This window comes from Octodon degus, unplaced genomic scaffold, assembly GCF_000260255.1.
Source record: "Octodon degus isolate 3935 unplaced genomic scaffold, OctDeg1.0 scaffold00016, whole genome shotgun sequence".
NCBI lineage: Eukaryota > Metazoa > Chordata > Mammalia > Rodentia > Octodontidae > Octodon > Octodon degus.
The window spans coordinates 15,887,435-15,908,084 of record NW_004524592.1 but is presented as its reverse complement, the minus strand read 5'-3'; the positions used below and the strand labels follow the sequence as shown (position 1 = coordinate 15,908,084).

At 44.3% G+C, this 20,650-nt stretch overlaps 1 protein-coding gene across 4 annotated transcripts in view; it reads left to right on the top strand.

The window, feature by feature from the left end:
• The window catches only part of Kiaa2012 (KIAA2012 ortholog), a 126,945-nt gene that overhangs the window by 47,764 nt on the left and 58,531 nt on the right, over positions 1-20,650 (top strand). For all 4 annotated transcript variants that reach the window (XM_023710014.1, XM_023710016.1, XM_023710015.1 and 1 more), the window contains 2 exons: positions 1,035-1,193; positions 13,987-14,055. In XM_023710014.1, coding sequence (XP_023565782.1) covers positions 1,035-1,193; positions 13,987-14,055 — 228 coding nt within the window. The remainder of the gene's footprint in view (positions 1-1,034; positions 1,194-13,986; positions 14,056-20,650) is intronic.

The following is a 20,650-nucleotide window of genomic DNA, read 5'->3' as shown; positions in this document are numbered from 1 at the left end:
AGAGCTAAGTCCCACTGGGGCCTGCTGGGTGGTGCGATCAGGCCTTCAGTGCAGGCACCCCTGCTCTCAAACACAGTGGTACACTGCCTCACAGAAGAAGCTGGGTCGTGCTCCGGGCCAGGGTGATCTTGGAACGCAGCTCTGAGAATGTCTCTGGTTAATTATTGGGCATGAGTCTTCTCTAATATAGTTTTTAAGTGAATGTTAATTATCTTAAAGACACTGAGATTTCCTTTCTTAAAACACCCAAAAGGGCAAGGGTCACTGTGTGTATCAGGCAAGAAGGCAGCATTCCAGTGGGTCACCATGTCAGACATGTGGCCAAAGCCCCATATTCCTTGAGTAGGGAGTATGCTTTTGGACTCCTAAGTAGTACAGTCACCCTGTGGCCAGAACTCTGAATGCCAGTCATCTCTAAAGCTGGGGCCTCCCAGAGCGGAGTATTCAGATGGGATGGAGAAATTTTTTTTTTCTCCCTCCCAACGATAATTTTATTTATTTATTTTTAAATTTTATGTATTTGGTACAGGGTCTCACTATGCAGCTCAGACTTGTAGTGATCCTTCTGTTTCAGCCTCCCCAGTGCTGGGATTACAGGCATGTGCCACCCGACTCCAGTCTTGGTGGCTGGCTTGGTGGGTGGCTGGCTCGGCATGCCCAGGGGTTGGAGCTGGCACAGCATGTGGTACTGGGGAGTGAACCCAGGTCCTTGTGCTTGCCTATGCAGGTGGGGATGGAGAAATTTGTAGCCTCTTTTACCTTATTTCTATCCCAGAACCCCACCAATAGGAGGAAAACCTCCACTCCTCAGTTCCTCCCTTTCTGAGCAACTCCCCAAATGATGTCACCACAAGCGATTTCATCTTACCCATCAGATATATTTGCTCCCTGCTCCTTAGCAGGACTGGAAGAAAGGAACAAACCTAAGAAGGAGTGGATATTCTGTCCTCATCTCTTGGGGCTCACAACCAAGTTAACAAAGAAATCACTCTCCTGCTTGCCCATTCATGCCTTTTTCCTTTTTGATTTTGAAGATAACAGCCTGGCCCAGGATGCAGCCCTACCACTGAGCCCTCTACCAAAAATTAAGGGGAGAAACAGTCTGGAAAGCCAGCGGAGCCCAGGCAGCCCTGAGATGTCAGGCTGTGTCCCCCCAAGTCCCCAGCACATCGGGACACTGCCAGCAGGACAAGGTAACATTTCCCGGGGGTCACGGGGTTCCCTTCCCCGTTACTTATGTCAGGCTCACATCAGAGCCCCATGGCAGACAGCATGTAAACTGCCTGTTGAGATGGAGAAACCAGCAGTTTCTGATAACCACGTCAGTGGAATTAAGGTCTTGAGGCTTTGCTGCACCCACAGGCACTGCCAGGCGGGGTGGTGCTTCCCTCTCCCTGGCAGCAGCATGCAGTGACACACAGCTGGGGCTGACACCCCAGGACTCAGAACCCAGTCTTCACCCTCAGGGCAGGGGAGCCTAAGTGCCCTGCCAGCAGGAAAAGTCCCCAGCAAGTAGTCATCTCCAGCCCAAGGCCAAGCCCAAGGCGTGATACAGAGTGGGGAGAACCCTGGGTGTCTCCTGGCATTGAGACAGGGCAGGGCTACACCTCCTCCAGTCCAGCCTCCCATGAAGTTCCCAGGTGAAGGAGCCAAGGAGCGACAAGGATGCGTATCTGAGGTACAGAGCAGCAGGGCAGCAGCAGCTGTGCAGGACTCACAGGAACTTTGAGCTGAAGGAAGCTGTCAAAGCAGGCATTGCTGAGAGTCAGAATTGCCCCAGAAGCTCCCAAGGAAGGCACAGCTGGAGAGAGACGGGCAGCTGTTCAGGAGGGGCAGCCCAGGCAGCTGCTGTCCTACGGGAGTCCTGGTGGAGGAGCTGGCCGTGGGCAGACTGCGTGAAGAAGGAGGCGGCTTTGTTCACAGCAGTCACACTCAGGCTGTGAGAAGCTCACATGTAGCAAGGATGTGGAGCTAAGAGCCCATGCGCACACACTGGAAGCGCACCTTGTGTTCTGCACACGCTGGGGGAGAGGATCATCTCTGTTTAATCAATCAGCTTGTCCATGCCCCATCCTTCCCATTCTCTCCCCAAAGCAGAGCTGGTGAAGTTCTTGTACATATAAATTAAATACTTAGATCACTAACCCCATTCTGTCTGCAATTCCTCAATTTAAAGCCAATATGTTCAAAATCAAGTTCTTTCCTTTCCTCTTCCCAACATTCTCTCTCTCTCTCTCTCTCTCTCTCTCTCTCTCTCTCTCTCTCTCCCTGTCTCTGTCTCTCTCTGTTCTCTGTATCTCCATCTCTGTCTCCCCCTACTCCAAAGGCATTGTTCACCCTCGCGAACCATGAGTTGGAGCCTTTCTTTCTCTGGCCTGACCTTTTACACTGTGAGGCAGTCTCACTCTTCTAATTCTGGTGTCATGTTAGCACTGCCCCCAAGGCAATCCTGGAGTCCCACAGCCTGGGACCTATCATGGCAGACAGACACACACCTACTCCTGGACATCCTCCTAACAGAACACTGATTAGAATGGAAAGCCTGGGCCATGGCTGACAAGGTGGCAGCCTGAAGGCTCCAGTGTGTGTGCATGTGTGTGAGAGCACATGTGTCTCTGAATGGGTAGTTGTAATGTGTGTATGTATAGGTCCATGTGAGCACATGTGTGTGTGTACAACTGTGCAAGCCTATCACTGCATCCAGACCTATACATGTGTGTGTATGACATGTAAGTGCATGTATACACATACTCCTGCCTACATATCTGCAATTATGCACACAGGTAGATATATATGAGATATCACATATACATACACACGTGCACATACAAGTACTCGAACCTCTGTGTGAAAATGTGTGTGTTTGTGCTTGTAAGTATGTATCATAGCTGGTGGCCTGTCCTACTTCTAGCCCACTGGTTTTGGAAATAGAGAAGGTAATATATGAAAGATTTTTTTTGTCTTTGTGTCTGGTTCCTATCACAGAGCTAAAACCCATGGAATTTCCAAACTGACAGGAGTGTCCTTTCTTCTTCATAGGGAGCTCCTTAGATAACAACTGATTTACGCTAAGAGGTGACTTAGGGTAAGACTCCAGTGTGCACATGAGCTGGGTGCGTGTGTGTGTGACAGCAGCCAGGCTCAAGTCCAGACGGGTTCTCAAAAGCACTGAGGGATAGGGAGGTAAGGCGTCGTACCCTCCCACTCCACCCACATCTCCAGGGAGAGGGGAGGAGCACACGAGATCCAGCTCTGCAGAGTGCTGGGAGGGCCCCAGAGAGGGCCTGGAAGCACTACACACCCCTCTCCTAGTTATCCAGCTGTCCACCTCTGTCCTTTATTCTATCTCAACAAGCCAACAAATGTGTTTCTCTGAGCTCTGTGAGGCATCCTAGAAAACTATCCAACCCAAAGAGAGTTGTGGGCAGCACAGGCCACCCACTGGGACTTGCCCTCCGTCTCAGAAATGGGAGAAGTCTTGGAGACTGAGCCCCAGCCCTGGGACGCTGACACCAACTGGGTGGGTAATTCAGAGCTCGGTTGAAGTACCAGATGCCGCACTGCTGTGTGCCGTGTTTGCTCAGTGGAGGAAGCCCTCCATATGTCTGGTCACAGAAGTGTTTTATGCTGAGGGCAAGGAGAGTGGCAAGAGAGTGGGGAGGACTTTTTTTTTTTTTTTTTTTTTAGCTTTTATTGTCATTTATAGAAATGCTTTCATCTTTATAAGCAACTGAGGAAAAGTTTCTTTCCCTTTATTCCTGAACCCCAGAGTCACCAAGCTGCTCCCACATTTGGTCCCAGCTATTGTTTTGTCTGCCAAACACCCCACAGAAGCACCTGGTGGCCAGGGAAGGCAGAGCAGGATCACCAAGCCCTGTGCCTGAGGGCTGGGCCACAGGCACCTGCAGAGCAGGTTCCCTTTCCAAGCTGCCCCCAGCACCCTTGTCCAGGCTGTGGAATGCCAGAGGGACTTCCCTTTCCAAATTCTTCCAAAAGCATAGCCCATCCCACCATGACCCCAAGGAGCAGGGTTTTCTTTGTACCCTCCGGACTCCTGAGCACACCAGTATCCACATGTCAGTGCCCCTGGGAATGAGGAGGGACAGCCCAGGTCTACCTCCCTCCCGTGCACCCATGCTAACATTGCCCATCTTGTAGTTCTTTCCAAGAAGATTCCTGAGATCCCACACTGGAACACTTCTTGCTGGAAACTGATGGAGACAGTGTCCACCTGTCCCCCTAGGGTCCTCAGGAGCCAAGGCTCTGCCCTCTGGTGAAGGTCAGATAATGTGTTCTAGGTCGACCTTTCTTTTGAAGGGAAGATTTTGCCAGCAGCTCCCCAAAATTCCCAGCATTAGAGCCAGCCAGTGTCTCCCTCTTGCCGACATGGGTGCTTTTGTAGCTCAGACACAATAACCCTATGTTTGCATAACAAGTCCACTCTTGCTGGGGCATCTGGAAAAAGCAGCTCAGGCCTTGTGAGAGGCCTAGTGTGCCATGCTGATGCCCGGATGGGCATGATAAAGCCCTTTCAGTATTTGCCCAAACTAAACACTGCTTACGTTCCTCTTTCCAACCACCTCCGAGGTGGAGGTGGCCAACTGTTAATCCAACCAGGTATCCTCATTATGTGCATCGGTGTGTTGCTGTGAATCATCTGGCAGCTACCAAGCAGTTTCCACAACCTTCCTGGCACATGAACTTTTTGGAAGAGAGATGCTGGCTCTGAGCAAAGTTGTTTTACAAAGGAAAAAAGAAATGAAGTCACACCATGATGAGGGTCAACCACCCAGAAAGCACTCCAAAAGACACACGTGAGCTGCCCAGCCAGCAGCCCCTCCACACGGGAAATTAAAAGCTGCCTTTGTTTGGTGGGTTAGATTGCAACCAGCCTCATGAAAAGAGGATGAATCTGGAGCTAGGAGGGTTGGCGGATCCCTGGCCTGCCCTTTGTTGGAAGAGGACCCTGGGTCCATTTCACGTTGTCCCTGTGTCCATGATTCCTCATCTGAAGTAAAAGGTGTGATTCCTCCACTGAGAAATCCCTGGGCATTTTATAGCTCCTGTCTTTTCCTATTGAAGCAGCCACCTCGTACATAGGATTCAACACCAACAAAAAAAGAGAGTGTGTGTTTGGTTCCAAATTCAGTGTCAAAGAGTCCGGCACTGCCTGGGTTCCACCAGGAGCTCAGTATAAATATATCTCCTTTCTGGATTGGTGGGAGCAGGAGGGAGACAGGGAGAGGCCTGCTGGTGTGACACAGCTGGGAAAACAGCTAGAAGGCAACTGTGATTCTGTTCACCTGCTGCACATTTGTGTACTCTGATCCAAGAGAAATAGTTTCTTTTTTGGTAAAGCAAAATCCAGAAGCACAAGAAGAAATATTCAGGCTTTAAGTTCATTGTCACCATAGTCAATCTAATGCGCTTCAGTATTCCCTGCACCTACCGCAGTCCCTGATGCATGCACAGCAGCATCACAGGAAATGTTCACAGAAAAAAACTATTGAACACCTTTCAATAACTTCAGAGGGACAGAGAGAAATGAAACTTAGCCTGAATAAATGAAGGCCTGTCTGTCACCTTGTTCCTACCTCAAGGACAATATGTTGAGTCCTCCTTCCTCTTAAAGAGCCATTCACTACCAGGTGTGGTATGGCACACGCCTGTGATCCCAGCACTTGGGAGGCTGAGACAGGAAGATCATTTCAAGTTTGAGGCCAGCCTGGGCTACACAATGAGACCCTCTCTCAAAAATAAGACATTCACTAAGGGCGGGCCAGATAGCTTAGTAGATTAAAGCGCCTGCTTAGGCAGATGCAGGAGCCAAGTATTTGAATGCTGCCCTCTCCCCGTGTTACCCTAGCACACACTGAGATGGCTATTGAGACTGGGTGTGGTGGTGCCCCTGTAATCCCAGTGCTTGGGAGGCTGAAAACAGGAGGATCACTGAGTCTGATCTGTGTAATGAGACCCTGTAAACTCTGTACTAAATACATAAAAATTAAAAAAAAAAAAAAGGCATTCACTGTGTGAATAAAATGTCAGTGAATCACACCCCTCTCTGCAGCCCTCCATCCAGAGATAGTTACTTGACCTTTGATGTTTGTTTGTGACAGGGCCTCCATCTGAGCCCAGGCTGGCCTTAAACTCACTTGTGTAGACCAGGCTGACCTCCAATTTACAGCAATCCTCCTGACTCAGCTTCCAGAGTGCTGGGATTACAGATGTGTGTACCACACCCAGCTTGACCTTTGGTCTAATAAAGAGTAGAGGGTGCCTTACAAAGTAGAGGAAGATTCAAACTCACTTCCTCCCTAGAGGCCCATTAATTAGGTCAAACTTTCTAAAGTATTAAGGGGAAAGGATTTTTCTCAGCTTTTGGAGTAGTACCCTGAAAAAGAGTAGTTCCCTGCACCTGAAGCACACTAGATCAACTATGGTGACAATGAACTTAAACTTGAGCTTTGTCCTAAGCAAAAGGTTTACTGCAGCTACACCTGACTTCACAGTTCAGACTGTTTGAGTTCACCTCAATTATCATCTCCGTCCTCCAGTCCAGGCTCCTTTCTTCACCTTTTTCTCATCTCTGGTGGCTAGCATTCAGTCTTTATTCTTTTCCCTCCGAGCTGCTCACATAACCTTCCAATATTTAGAACAGCCTTAAGTTCATTTTCCTTACTGCCTCTTCTCTAAATGCCTAGACTGTAGCCTCAGCCCATTCCTCCCTCTCAATCCCTCCTTTGTGATTATTGTATTTATCTGCATCTGTTTTCTGTTTAGCTCCCAAGTATGTGAGTCCTAGGGACACTCTTCTCTTTATCATAGGTCCAAGACACACTTGTTGATTGACTGAATACCCCAGGTGCCACAGGGGAAAGTTCTTGGGGGAATTATAGTTTCGTTTTATTAATAAAAAAAAAACCTTAAGCAAAAGAGGAATCTGATCTGTCTGCTATTTCTGAGACTTTCAGAATCTGTCAACAACTATTTGGAAATAAATTCTTAGGCAATTAGATCATGATAACTTGCTTCAGCCCGCATAGGGAGAATATAACCTTCAGAAGAAAAGAAAAAGGGGAGGAAAAAAGATGTGACGACTAGAGCTGGAATTTGACCCTCTTGGTCATATTGGGATATTGCAACACTTAGAAAATTCAAAGGCTTGAGTGAAATGAATTTGGAAGCCTACAAGTCAAAACGTTGGATAGGCTTTCTGAATTGCTTGTTCTTGTTTCAAGTCCTTCATCCATTCTCCCAATCGCAATGCCAGCAAGGAATGTTTTTCTCTGAGATGTTCCTTTATTCAAGAGTCTTTTATTACTAGAAGATCGAGGATGTCTGCCAAGAACTCAAGCTGGAACTTCAGGTCCCATGTAAATTTAAATTCCTGGTCTCTTTTAGGGTTCTAATTAGCATTTGCTCTTACCTTCATTGGATTTTTACTGTCAATATGTTTCTTGTTCTTTGTTTTCCATTTAGTAAGCATCCTTCACCCTTGCAACTCTTTCTTGGTGTGGTGGTTTTAACATGCATCCACAAATTCTTAGACACTTCTCCCAACAAAAGAGAGAGTCTAACTCCTCAACCCTTTGAGGATATGGAAATAGAGGTTCCCTTCTAACAAACACTAGGACAGAAGTGACTGTGTTTGACTGCTAGGACTGCCTCTCTCTTAGCCCTTTGTTGCTGTAACAAAATATCTGAGACTGGATAACCCATCAAGAAAAGAGACTTACTTTGGCTCATGGTCCTGGAAGCTGAGAATCTGAAGAACATAGTACCAGCATGTGTTCAAGTCTGTCATGAAGCCACTCAAGCAGTGCACAGGGCAAGAAACAAGGCCCTCTAATAAAAGCAGAATGAGCTTTTCAGTCTTGTGAGTAAGCTGACTTGAAAGAAGATACCCAGCAGATACCCATCCTCAGATGACTATATCCCTGACCAGGACCATAAATGTGACCTTGTGAGAGCCAGAATCCCACATCTCAGCCATTCCCAGATTTCCACTGAAAATGTGTGATGTAAAACAAGGTTTGTGGTCTTTAGTCATTAAGGTTTTGGGCAATTTGTTTTGCAATAATAGATAACTGATCTACTTGCTGTCATTTGCTAATGACCTACAATTTGGTAAATAGAAAAATGAATGGTCTAAGAATATCCCAGCTGGTCTCTGAGCACTGACTATGTGGAGCCAGCACAGGCTAAGTGGTTGACTTTTCCTTTGTTCTCCTATTTGTCCTTTGTAATCATGTAGGTTGTGAAGCCCCATGGGTAAAAGAATCCTTTCACATTGGTAGGATATTTGACAAAGTATGTTCTCCCTTAGGAGCCTGTCTCCTAGCAGCTGTTGGCTTAAAGAGATGCCAAAAGATTTAAAGGCAGACACTTCCTTTAGAAGAAACCATGTGAAGAAGCTCCTGTGGCTTTTGTGACTATGGACAAATAACTTCACTCCTTTGGACTCCAGCTTCTTCATATGGAAAAAAGAGACATCGGTCTTAGGTCTAAGCTCCCAGTACAGGTCCCATGGAATGCCAATTCCACAGAAGGTTGACAGGAAGTATGTAAAAAGAGAAGGGCTCTATTATTCCATGCATCTGGGAAGCAGTGAACTAAAGTAGATTCATTACATAGACCCTTGTAGAGCCTAATGGACCATGGTTCTCTAAAAAGTGTATGCACCATTTTCCAAACTTATTTGACAACTGATTTTTTTTTTTTTTTAGCTAAGTGCCATGTGAATCTAAATAGGTTTTGGAACATACTTTGGAAAATGCTAAACTGATGATTTCTAAGGTTACTTCCAACTCTAATAGTATATTTCTAAATATGCTCCTTCCCAAGGAGGCCGTCTCAGTGGGGGTAGTTCTGATGTCTAAATCCTGAAGCAGGATCTCAGCCATCCACTAATTTATGACTGTTCTTATTTCCATTCTCCAAACATCAGTCCTGAATAATAGGGTCCACAATGCATACATCTGTGGGAGACGTAGAGGAAGGTAGAAGGAGCCCACGTGGTAATGATTTGCTGTGTTCTTTTGCCCAATCAGTGTTTGCTAATAACCCATAAGAAATGATGTTGGCAGATGTTACCAGTTCTACTGATCTTGCATCAAGTGTATGAATAGAGAAAATGTGACTGGAGATGGTTGGACATCCAGCATTTCCTTCTAGTAGGCTTCCCTGTACTGCAGACGCCAGAAGGCTGGAAACTACATTTCCCACATAATGTTTTCAGAGAGGGAGCTGGATGAAAATAGTCTTCTATAAAAAAAAAAATATATAATAAGAAATAAATAAAAAAATAAAAAGGCCTTCTGCTAATTAAATGTGGTTGCATGAGATTTGGAGCCCCAAGTGTGTCTCTATAGGCTGGGGCTGAGCCTGTGAGGCCTGAGCACATGGAAGAGCAGTTGTCATGGTAACCCTGTTTTTTCCTAAAACACCTGGATGGTTCTTTTTTTTTTAAAGTTTTATTGATAAACAGATAGCAATGAGACAGTTTCAAATCAAATCGGAAGTACAGTTTCAACAAATAATACACTGCATATATTCTTCTTAGTGGTTAATTGCTGTACAAGATGGATGGTTCTATTCCACACTGAATTGTCCCTATAAGTTCTCCCTGACAAAGTCATGGGTGATTCACATCAGTCTGAGCATGGGCTCTGTTAGGTCTCTCACACATATAACAATGTTGAGTGCTTGTAGAACAGTGGCCACAACAGCTGGGTTTGTCCCAGACTTCATAAAGAAGGAGGGTTCTTTCCCTCACAATCCACACTGAATAGTGCTCAGATAACCACCAGTGAGAGCTCCTAACAGATGCTAAGGACTCTCCTTTCTTCAAACCTCTTGTAATTCCCATAAAGCCAAAGACCCCCACCTTTACTTGGCTAAAAGGTGGCCTCATCACTACTTTATGAAGAAGAAAGTAATAGTTGGCTCTGAGTCTACTAGAAATTTTATTGTTGAAGAACAAGTTCAATCAAATGTTGAACCATAGCTAATTTCTCTTTATAGTTGGCATATTATGATACATTTTTACAGAGCTGGTGATGCTAAGAATTCTACCTCCCCTGCCTTTGTTCTTATTGGAGAACCTAAAAGTCAGGAGAGAGTGTGGGCATCACCAGTGATAGGTGTCATACCAGCAAAGAAAGCATTTCCTCAGATTCAGTAGGATACCAACAGGTAAAAGTAAACTACCTGAAGAAGTGGAAATAGTCTGATTATGTGCCTCCTGATGTCTCCACAGCTCAGATAACTCTTCTCTTCCTAAGATGTATCTTAATGGGGCCAAGAGAGTGTTCACGCAGGGCAACCAGAAACAGGAGACCACAGTTTGGAAACTCATGTTATGGATAAGAGAATTAAGACACAGAAAATATGATTTGCTCAAAGCCATACAATTTTTATATGGGAAGTCCAAAGTTCACATTAATATTCCTGCACTATCAGGTCTAAGATCATCCTATCACTTCACACTGCCTCTAGCCCCTCTTGTCTATGTTTCCTGGCTTTGAGCACCAGCTGAAATCTCCCTTTCATAGTGACACCTGGCCTGACTATTACACACATTGATTGCTACCCACTTAGGTTCTACCATTATGTCTGCCTGAGCCTCTTACCAGGCATTCCTTCTCTTTAAAAATTTTATTTTAACTTTTGAAAATTTTTTATTCTAAATTTAAATTTAAATTCCTATAAGTAAACTCCTGTCATCTAGGGAATATTTTAGAAAATACAGTTGGTACTCACAGAGCAGTGTTGATAAATATTGATTGAAGCTATAAATAATCGAGACTTTAATGTTCCCTAATATTCATTCTTCAATAATTCTTTTTATTAACATAACTTCTATCCTTGAATTTTAGCAGAACACAAAACTGGGTTGTGTTTCCCAGCATCCCTTGCAGCTAGATATGGCTACATGACTAAGTTTTAACCAGAGACGTGATTAGAAGTAACGTATACACTATCACCTTAGCACTTAGGAGGCTGAGGCAGGAGATTTGCTGTGAATTTGAAGCCAGCCTGGACTACAAAATGAGTTCAAAACCAGTTTGAACTGCATAGCAAAGTCTCAAAAGATTCAAGATGCCACATCATACACTGAAGATCCCTGCCTTTCTGTTGGATGATACGTGACAGCAGCATCTGCCATATTTTAAAATAAGACTGGATGTAATCACTAGCAATCTACACCATGTTGACCTGTGAAAATCCAACTAGCTCATGCTTGCCCTGGATCTAATACAGGACAAGTTAAGTTTCAAAATGAAGTATCGTGAACCCTAAAAGAAAGAAGGCACTACATATATATATTTGCATGACATTCCTCGTGCCTAAAGACAGCATTCAGCTATACCCTATATATATTTCACTCCTTCACTACAATGTACAGAACACCTGCCATATTCAAGGGACACAGGAGGATGGTAATATTGTGTTGACATTGAACATGAACATGTCATCTCATTCCTTCACTCCATCATCCTATGAAGTATTGTCATTCTCATGTCATAGGCAAGGGAATTATAACACAGGAGGGTGACTTGCTTAGAAGGAGCAGTGGCCAGTGGGGGTGCACTGTGGAAGGGGCCCCAGGGGAAATAGACTAGAGAAAGCATTATGTGCCAGGGTATAGCTGAATGCTGTCTTTAGGCACAAGGAATGCCATGCAAGCCAGCATGTGTGCCAGGGTGAAAAATAGGCAAGAGAAAAGGCAGAGAGCTCCAGCTACCAGAAAATCTTTGGGACAAGACAGTTAACAAGAGCTGGGACAGAAGGCACTGGGTGGGAAGACATGGCAGATCTCAAAAAGGGGAGATCAAGGGCCACTGCCTGGATGGGGGGACGTCAACCAGCACTGTGAAATCAAAGCCCACAATGAGCAGCCGTATGTGAAGTCTACAAAATTGGCTGCAATTATCTTTATACTGTTTTTGCTTTCAGTTAAGAAGTAACTGGGGGCAGAGGAATGTGTGTGTCTCCCATGTATTGTAATTAAGATAAAACAACAATTAGAGTCCTGGAGCCCGTGTGCTCCAGCAGCAGCAGCACCCACAGGGCCAGGTGGGGCCTCCCTCATTCCCAGTCCCCCTCCCACGAGCGCAGGAAGCATCCTAGCTTGGTGTGACTCTCCTCACTCACCAGGTGGGCAGTGCTGCAGAGGAAGTAGCTCCTCACCCTAGCAAACAACTGTGACAACAGAGGAGTTCTAGGGAAAAGCCCAGAGCAGATTCTGTGGGAGAGAGGAGGCAAAGGGCAGCTGGGTAGTGGTGGAAAGCCTGCCTGAACCCCCTTCTACCCTCTCACCCAGATGCTCATGGAAGTTTCTCTTTCAGGGCTATTCTAGCCTCTTTTTCCTCTAAACCACCGACCACTCAATTCTTGGAGGGAAACTTAACATTCATTATGCAATTTATCTCTCTCCTTTTAATCCAGAGTGTCTGTCTCCAAGGTCCCTACTCAATAATTAACGTTTGTTCTCATTTTCCATTCTCCAGAGCATCTATTCTTGAACTGTGGGGTCAACAATTAACACTAATTATAGCTTTTTTTTTTGCCTTCACTGTTGGCTCTCAGAATCCCAGGTTGCCTGTGTAGCCTCTGGTAGGGGTGTGTGTGTGTGTGTGTGTGTGTGTGTGTGTGTGCAGCTAAGTAGGCTTTTCTCAGCCCCATGCACCTCAGAAAATCAATAAAATTCAAACAATCTTTTATGGCAAATTCTCTAGTATATTTATGATCAGTAATGAGACAATGAGTTAAAAATAAATAAAGAAATGAAAGTGTTTGGCTGGGTAATTTGCCTAGATGATCTAAATCTTTTCCAGTTTGAATTTCTAGGATTCCTGTGACTTTCTCTCTGTCTCTGTCTGTCTCTGTGTGTCTCTGTCTCTGTGTCTCTGTCTCCGCCTGTCTGTCTCTCTCTCTCTTTCTCTTGTTCATGCATGCACATACACACACACACACACACACACACACACCACACACAAACACACACACACACACACACACACACACACACACACACACACACCAAATTTCCCTTTAAAAACTATTCTCCATTCAGGATCAACTCATTGGGCTTCCTCACTGTTACCGCTCCCTGAACTGTCTTTCTCACATCTGTCATCCTTCTTCTCATTAAAACGGCATTGTTTTAACTTGTTTTCATTTTGATTGACAAAGACAGCAAGGAGAATATTTGTCACTCCAGGTAACTAGCAGATCACAAGGAGTTGCATCATGTGCTGTGCACAAGCCTGTCTGTCATTCTTGGGGGAATCAGATGGCCTGAGAGCTCTCCTCTCTGCCTGGTGCAATCCACCCCACTTGTGGAAGGACCCAGGCTGTTTGCCTGTTGGTCACCCTGGTGGCTGTGACATGCAGTCCCCACACGGCGCATCTGCTCTTCACTTGGGGGAATCTCTTCCCAGCACATGTCAGCCACTGACTGTGTCACGCTCTGGCTCTGTTTATAGTTCACCATGCAGATTTTCAGGGTCATGGGCTCTGCAGGGTTTCACCTAAAGCATCTTAGATAAAAACAGCATATTCCTTAGTTTTTAAAAAAATCTTCTCTCTATAATAGAATGTATAGATTCTCAAAACCATTCAATTCAATGTGAATCTCTTTGAATTTTCATTTTTATTACTACATGTTTGCAGTACATAATGAAAACCCACACTGCACTGAGTTGGTACCTGTACATAGCACATCTTTTTTTTTTTTTTTTTTTTTTTTACCGAGGATTGAACTCAGGCCCTTGCGCTTGCCAGGGAAGCGCTTATTCCACTGAGCCATCTCCCCAGCCCCTATAGCACATCTTTTATGTGTCCTTCCTCTCCTCTCACTGCCACCTCTAGTCTTAAACATTGAAGAATACACTTGGTATTTTTCTCCAGTTTAGGGTTAAGGAAACTGATTTTTTTTTAATTTTTCATACTCAGGTAAAATCTCTTATTGTTTTTCAGTATATGAATCTGTCCAATCAAATATCATCCAGGAAGAAGGAGGGCCTGGTATTCAACACCTCCTAAAAGGTAAGCATTTCTCTAAAGTCACCTTGACTTCTTTCTGTATCGTTGGACTCACAGACATGTTTCATGGCTGGACCTCCAGGAACACACACTGTGCCCCGAAGGAAGTAGGGAGTGGGGTGTACTTCAGGGAAAGCCTGAGACATGTGGAGTTCTTGTGAGGTGCTCTTAGGCAGCCCCATGTGCTCAGATCTGAGAATAAATACTAGGGAAGAAACAAAGTCAGCTTGAACTAAATACTCATACCTACCTGGCCAAGGAAGGATAATTTGCAGAGCTGACCTGTGGGCCCAGACTCTGCACAGGTCTCAAGAGAGGGAAGTAGCACTGCCCCCTAGAGCTGTACACAGCCTCAGCCTGCACAGCCACAAACTGAAGGGCTAGTGGAAAAGGCCTTCTGACTCTTATTTCAAGTGAAAGACTAAGGTCAGTTCTGCCTCTCCCAAGATTCCTTTTAGCCTACATTTCCCCCATAGAGGAACTTTTAAAAAATGTTCTAAAAACTAGCTTGTTTATTTGGTACAGGGTCTCATTATATAGCTCAGACTCATAGTGATCCTCCTAGCTCAACCTCCCCAGTGCTGGGATTACAGGCTTGTGCCACCACACACAGCACCAGGAATCAAATCCGGGGCCTTGCACTTGCCAGGCAGGCGCTTAGGCCACCAAACTTTCTCCACAGCCCAAGAGATTTAAAACTTTGTACCTCGTCTTTCCCCCACAGACATGGCTGTTACTGCTTCAGACTAAGAGGAAAGAGTGCTCAAGGAGAGGCTCTCTCGTGTGCCTAAAAACAGTCTCTAATTAACAGGGAAATGTGTGTGGTCCTCCTTGCTGTTCATTTGGGAGAGGCAGCTGTGAATCCTGTATGCGGGACCTGCCCTGGTAACGGGAAGCAACAGAGAGAGGGCTGGAGCCAGAGCTGGGTGGAGAGAATTGCTTTTGCCAGAGATTTCAAAAGTAGGAGAAAGGATACAGTCATATCCTTGGCAGTCTCAAAGTCTGTATGCAAAAAATAAATACCTGTAAGTCTGGCCTTCTGCACGACCCTCCTGCCATCTTCCTTGGGCACACACAGCAGGGCCTCAGTGGGAAGAGATTCAGTGTCAGTTTGCTCATTTTCACACATCAGTTTGAACATGGGCAGGGCAGGCTTGGTTTTGTTGCTTTGTGTTTGTTTGTTTGTTTGTTTGTTTGTTTGTTTTGTGGTGCAGGAGATCAAATTACAGAGCAGTTGTCTACTGAAGATGGTGGTGGTGATAGTTGTGATGATGATGGTGATGATGGTAATGATAGTGAAGGTGGCGGTGGTGATGGTGGTGATGGTAGTGGTGCTTATGGTAATGGTCAGAGTGGTAGTGATAATAGTGTACAGTGGTGGTGGTAGTGGTGATAAGGATGACAACTACTATTAAATATGTCTTATCAGACATGCCATATGTCTTATCAGACATGCCAAACACTGCACTGAGTGTTTTACATTACAATTAATGAACGTTTACTTCATCTTCATGGTAATGATATCATTATCCACTTCTCCCACAAGACACCATTGCTCAGAAAGGCTAACTGACTTGCCTAGTGTTACACAAAGTGGCAAAGCTAGAATTTGAACTTGCATTTTCCTGCTATGTGTAGTTACTAGTGCAGTCAACATAAGCAGACATTTGCACCGGACAACATGACTTAATAATGACCCCTCTCAAGAGGCGGCACCTGTTGAACTTTCATTTCCCCTTCCAATTCCCCTTTCTTGGAACCAGATACTCTCTTGTGAGCAGTACTGAAAATGATTTGTAACTTACAGAAATATTACGGAAAAAAAAGGAAAATCTGAAAAAGAGTTTGTGAGAAAGGTAGGCCTGCTTTACAGGGTAATTCTCCAAACCAAAAATATTCCAAATATACCCTAAAATGGTACAATCTCATTTCATTCTACTATTAAAATCTCACCCACAAAATATTTACTTTGGATTAGGAAGCATCCTGTTAAAATACTGCTACCCGTGAGAAACTAACATGTAATCTATTATACTCCAGTAAAAATTTAACCAGTTAGCTTTCCTCTTACAATCCAGCTGGTCAGAACAGCTATTCTCAGAAGGACTAAAAGTTCTGATATGGGTGGAAACACAGGTAAGTAATTTGGAAATAAGTAGAGTTTCACAGTTGAAACATGCCTGACCTGTGGAGGGTCCCAGAGGGCTTCAAAGAACAGATGAAGGTTAACATGTACAAAGTGGGTATGAGAAGCAGGAAAGTACAGACATAGAAATGGTGGGTACCAGGGAAAGCTCTATATTCAGGAAGGAGAAGGAAATTTTATGATCATCCCTCTTTGTTCCTAGTAGCTATGAGACTGTAGACTCGATACATTGCTTTATTTTCAAGCCTGGGGTCATTTGTTTATTGCAATAGTCAGGGTTGAACCCAGAGTCTTCACACTGAGCTACATCCCCAACCCTGATGGTTGTTGTTGCTGTTGTTGTTGTTCTCACTATGCCACCCAGGCTGTCCTCAAATTTGTGATAATCTTGCCTCAGTCTCCTGCGTGTTGGGATTACAGGTATGTACCACCATATTCAGTTTAGATTGCAAACCTTCTAAAAGCAGGGACACACAAGCATACCAGTAGCTGGTACAAGACTGTTAACATAAGCTGCCTACATTTCATAAACTGTAGTGCAAGAGCCTGTCTCAAAAAATAAATAAATAAATATAAATAAAAATAAAATAAAAATCTATTCCTTGGAATCACCTCTAGAGCTGTCTTCACTTCTTTCTTTTTGGTCTTTTTTTTTTTTTTTTTTTTTTTTTTGGTGCCAGGGACCAAACTCAAGAACTGGTACTTGCCAGGGAGGCACTTATGCTGCTGAGCTATCTCCCCAGCCCAATCATTTTGTTTTAATGAATATTTTTAGAGAAAAATGATAGGCTTCCAAAAACATTAAATAGATGATGGACTTGATGAGCATTTATAAGCTTTTTTTTTTTCTTTTTGGTATTTTTCTTTTACTTTAGGGAAGGGTCTACAGGGTGTTTAGGGTCTCACTACTAGTGACCTGCCTGTTTACAGCCTCCAAAGTGCTAGGATTACAGGCATGTACCACCAGCCCAGTCTCAATTGCCATCTCAGCGGCCCCAGGGGCAGGGCTGGCATTGCAGGCCCGGGGATTGAACCCCTGGCCCCTGTGCCTCCTTGCAGGTGCTTTAATCCGCTAAGCTATTTGGCCAGCCCTAGCATTTGTAAGCTCGAAAGTGAGTTTAAACTCCTTGAAAATTACTTGTAAAGAAAGTCAGGGACACATACAATTTGCCCATTTTACAGAGGCCTGAGGTCAATATCATAGCCTTGCAAGGCCCAGAGACAATCATCACTAAACTAGCACGTGAATGCTCACTTCAGCAGCACATATACTAAACTAGCGGGTGACCCAACTGACTTCCCTGTACCCACACCTCAGCACTGCGCTCTGTGTTCATGGCAACACCTGCAATAGCTCTGGTGCAGCTGGATTCAATAAAGAAATGCTGGCACTGGGGAGATAGCTCAGTGGTCTAAGCGCTTGCCTGGCAAGCACAAGGACCCAGGTTTGATCCCTGCTACCACATGCCATGCCAGCCCCAGATCCCTGAGTGCCCCATGCTGGCCACCAAGACTGAGCATGGTTGCACAGGCCTGTAATCCCAGCACTGGGGAGGCTGAGACAGGAGGATCACTAAGAGTCTAAGCTGCATAGTGAAACCCTGTACTAATTAAATAAATAAATAGATTTTAAAAACAAAAAGAAGAGTTGTGGTTCATACAGATATACACATATATCCATGTACAGACACATATACATGTACACAATATGAATACACGAACACATGCATGCATATGTATGTAACATGCACATATAATATACACAAATACATACACATACACAAGCACATATGAACATGTATATCCATGTAAATACAGATATGCACACACACAGAAGGCAGCTACAGGGGCTGGTGATGACAGAAAGAGAAAGTGAACTTGTCTAATAATTTTTTTTTTTTTTTTTTTTTTTTTTTGCGGAACCGGGGATTGAACTCAGGCCCTTGCGCTTGCCAGGGAAGTGCTTATTCTACTGAGCCATCTCCCCTGCCCCTTGTCTAACAATAAGATAAGGCTATGCTACAAAGACAATTTTTTGTTTGTTCTGATAATTTTTTTGAGACAGGGTCTGCTATGTAGTCTAGGCTGGCCAGGAACTCACTACATAGCCCAAGCTACACTTAAAGTCATGATCCTCCTTCCTCAGCCTCCCAAGTGGCGGCATTAGAGGCACACCATCATGCCCAGCTTCAAAATAATAGTTTTATAAATCACTGTATGCCTTTATTTATACTCACTAATAACAGTCTGAAGAACGCTCCCTTGTTTTGCAACACTGCATCAGTTTTATCGGGGACACAATGTACACTAGGGGCATTCACGAATCTGAAGATTCCTAAAATTCTCAAGATGTGTCCTCTCGACAGCCATGGTCTGTTGTTCACACGATGCACAATATTCGCCAAAGGCCAAGGCCCTGCATTTGGCACAGTGCATTTTAAGGCTGGTATGGATTTTTAGATTGCGTATGTGAGAGAGAGATGGGGGGAGAGAGAGAGACAAAGAGAGAGACAGTGACAGAGAGAGACAGACATAGAGAAAGCTATATTGGTAAACTACAATAAAGCTCAAAATATTAATTTTTCTTCCACAGGGAGGCCAAAAAATTGCAACTTTCATTAACCTGTATTCTAGAAATACTGTTTTCTATTTCATCACCCTTCAAGTATTTTGTTTTCTTTCTTTCTTTCTTTTTTTTTTTTTTTTAAGTATTTTGTTTTCTTCTCAGCCAAAACAGCCATAAAGAAGCATAAGGTTCTCCTTGGGCACTTTTCTTCTGCTCTGATCTCTGTCACTTTTACTTCTTTCACACCTTCTCTGTAGCCTAAGAATTTGCCATTTTTTATTCCCCCCATAATTCCTCATTTGAAAATCAACATAGCCATGAGCATCAGAACATATCAAACAGAAAGAACTACTCTGTTTTACAAAGCACAGAGAGATCACCTATTTGTTCATTCATTCACTTAGTAAACACTAGTCCAACATCTACTATCAACAAAAAATATTGTTTTGAGACCAGGTCATGCCGTATAGTTCAAACTGGCTTTGCATTCCCTAGGGAGCCTAGGCTGACCTCGAACTCATGGTGATCCTCCTGGCTCAGCTCCCTGAGCAGCAAACATTATGCTAGGCACAAAAATCATTTAGAGACAATGTTGGTGCTTTGTAGACCATGGTATGCAATGAGTTGAGGGCTGTGAATGAATAGCTCCAACTCAGCTTGGAGGTTGGAAAGTCTTTGCAATAGAGACAGCACTTGAATAGAATCTCTAAGAGTGAGTGTAGGAAATGCCCACACAAAGAACTACCTTGAGGAAAGGGACCCCATGAAGGCAGAGGACCCCGCAGCAAGGAGAAACATGAAAGAACTCTAAGGAGCACCCCATGTCACATGTGGGAAGAGTGGGAGGGCACACCAAGAAGTAGGTAAAAACTAGACTATGGAGGGCCATGGTGACAACTAAGGGATTTAACCCAAGGGCTGTGGGATTCTACTTATGTAGGAACTGCCATAGCCAGGTTTTACATTAAAGGGCAGCTCTCCTCCCTACATGGAGAATGGATCAGCCTTGGCAGACTAGAGGCGGGCGGCCAAGGCAATGGCATTTATGAACAAGCACTCAAGACCAAGACCAATATTTTCTAGAAAGTTGACATCATCAGTTGAATTGATTCACCTGCTTGCTTTGTACATTGATCCACCTTCAGCTCGAAGTTTAATTCCCTCCTCCCATGTTCCTCTGCCACAAGTTCCCTTATGAGCTTGTGCTATCCTGAAAGGCTTCTTATGTAGTTGATGCTTTGTTGCTACACAATTTAAATTTCAATCCCATCATTCAGCTTGGCTTCCACTTTGGTCTTGGGAGACTTCCATGTGCCCTTGGACTTCTTCATAAAATACAATTTACGAGCTTTTGAGAGAACTTGGCATTCCCAAAACTAAAGCCAGACCCTTGAGACCTAGCTACTCTTGGTCTAAGAAGATGGAAGTAAAAGGGCTGTTATATCAGGTTGGAAGGAAAATATCGCCCTCACCTTTGCTAGGCCCTTCTGCATTTAAATTCAGACTGACTCAGATATCCTAGATCTGTGTGCCTAACTCCTCAGCAAGAGCCCCTGGGGCAAGTTTGACCCTAAGATCATTTCAGATCTCCAACAACAGCCTGCTATGCCTTTCTCATCCTTCTCCTAATCCAGGAAGACTGAAAGGGAAAATGTGTAACATAAACAGTCTTAAATCTTGTCCCAAGAATTTGATAATGACAATACCAAAAGGCCATCTTAGGTCTCAGTCTCCTGCATTAAACAAGCAGATTAAAATTTATTATAACACTGCAAACACTCTATAGGTCACAGGCATCCTGAGTCACATCACATGAAGTATTTTTAGATTTTTTTTTTTTTTTTTATGGAAAGGTCAACTAGACCATAATTATCTTTCCTTTTATA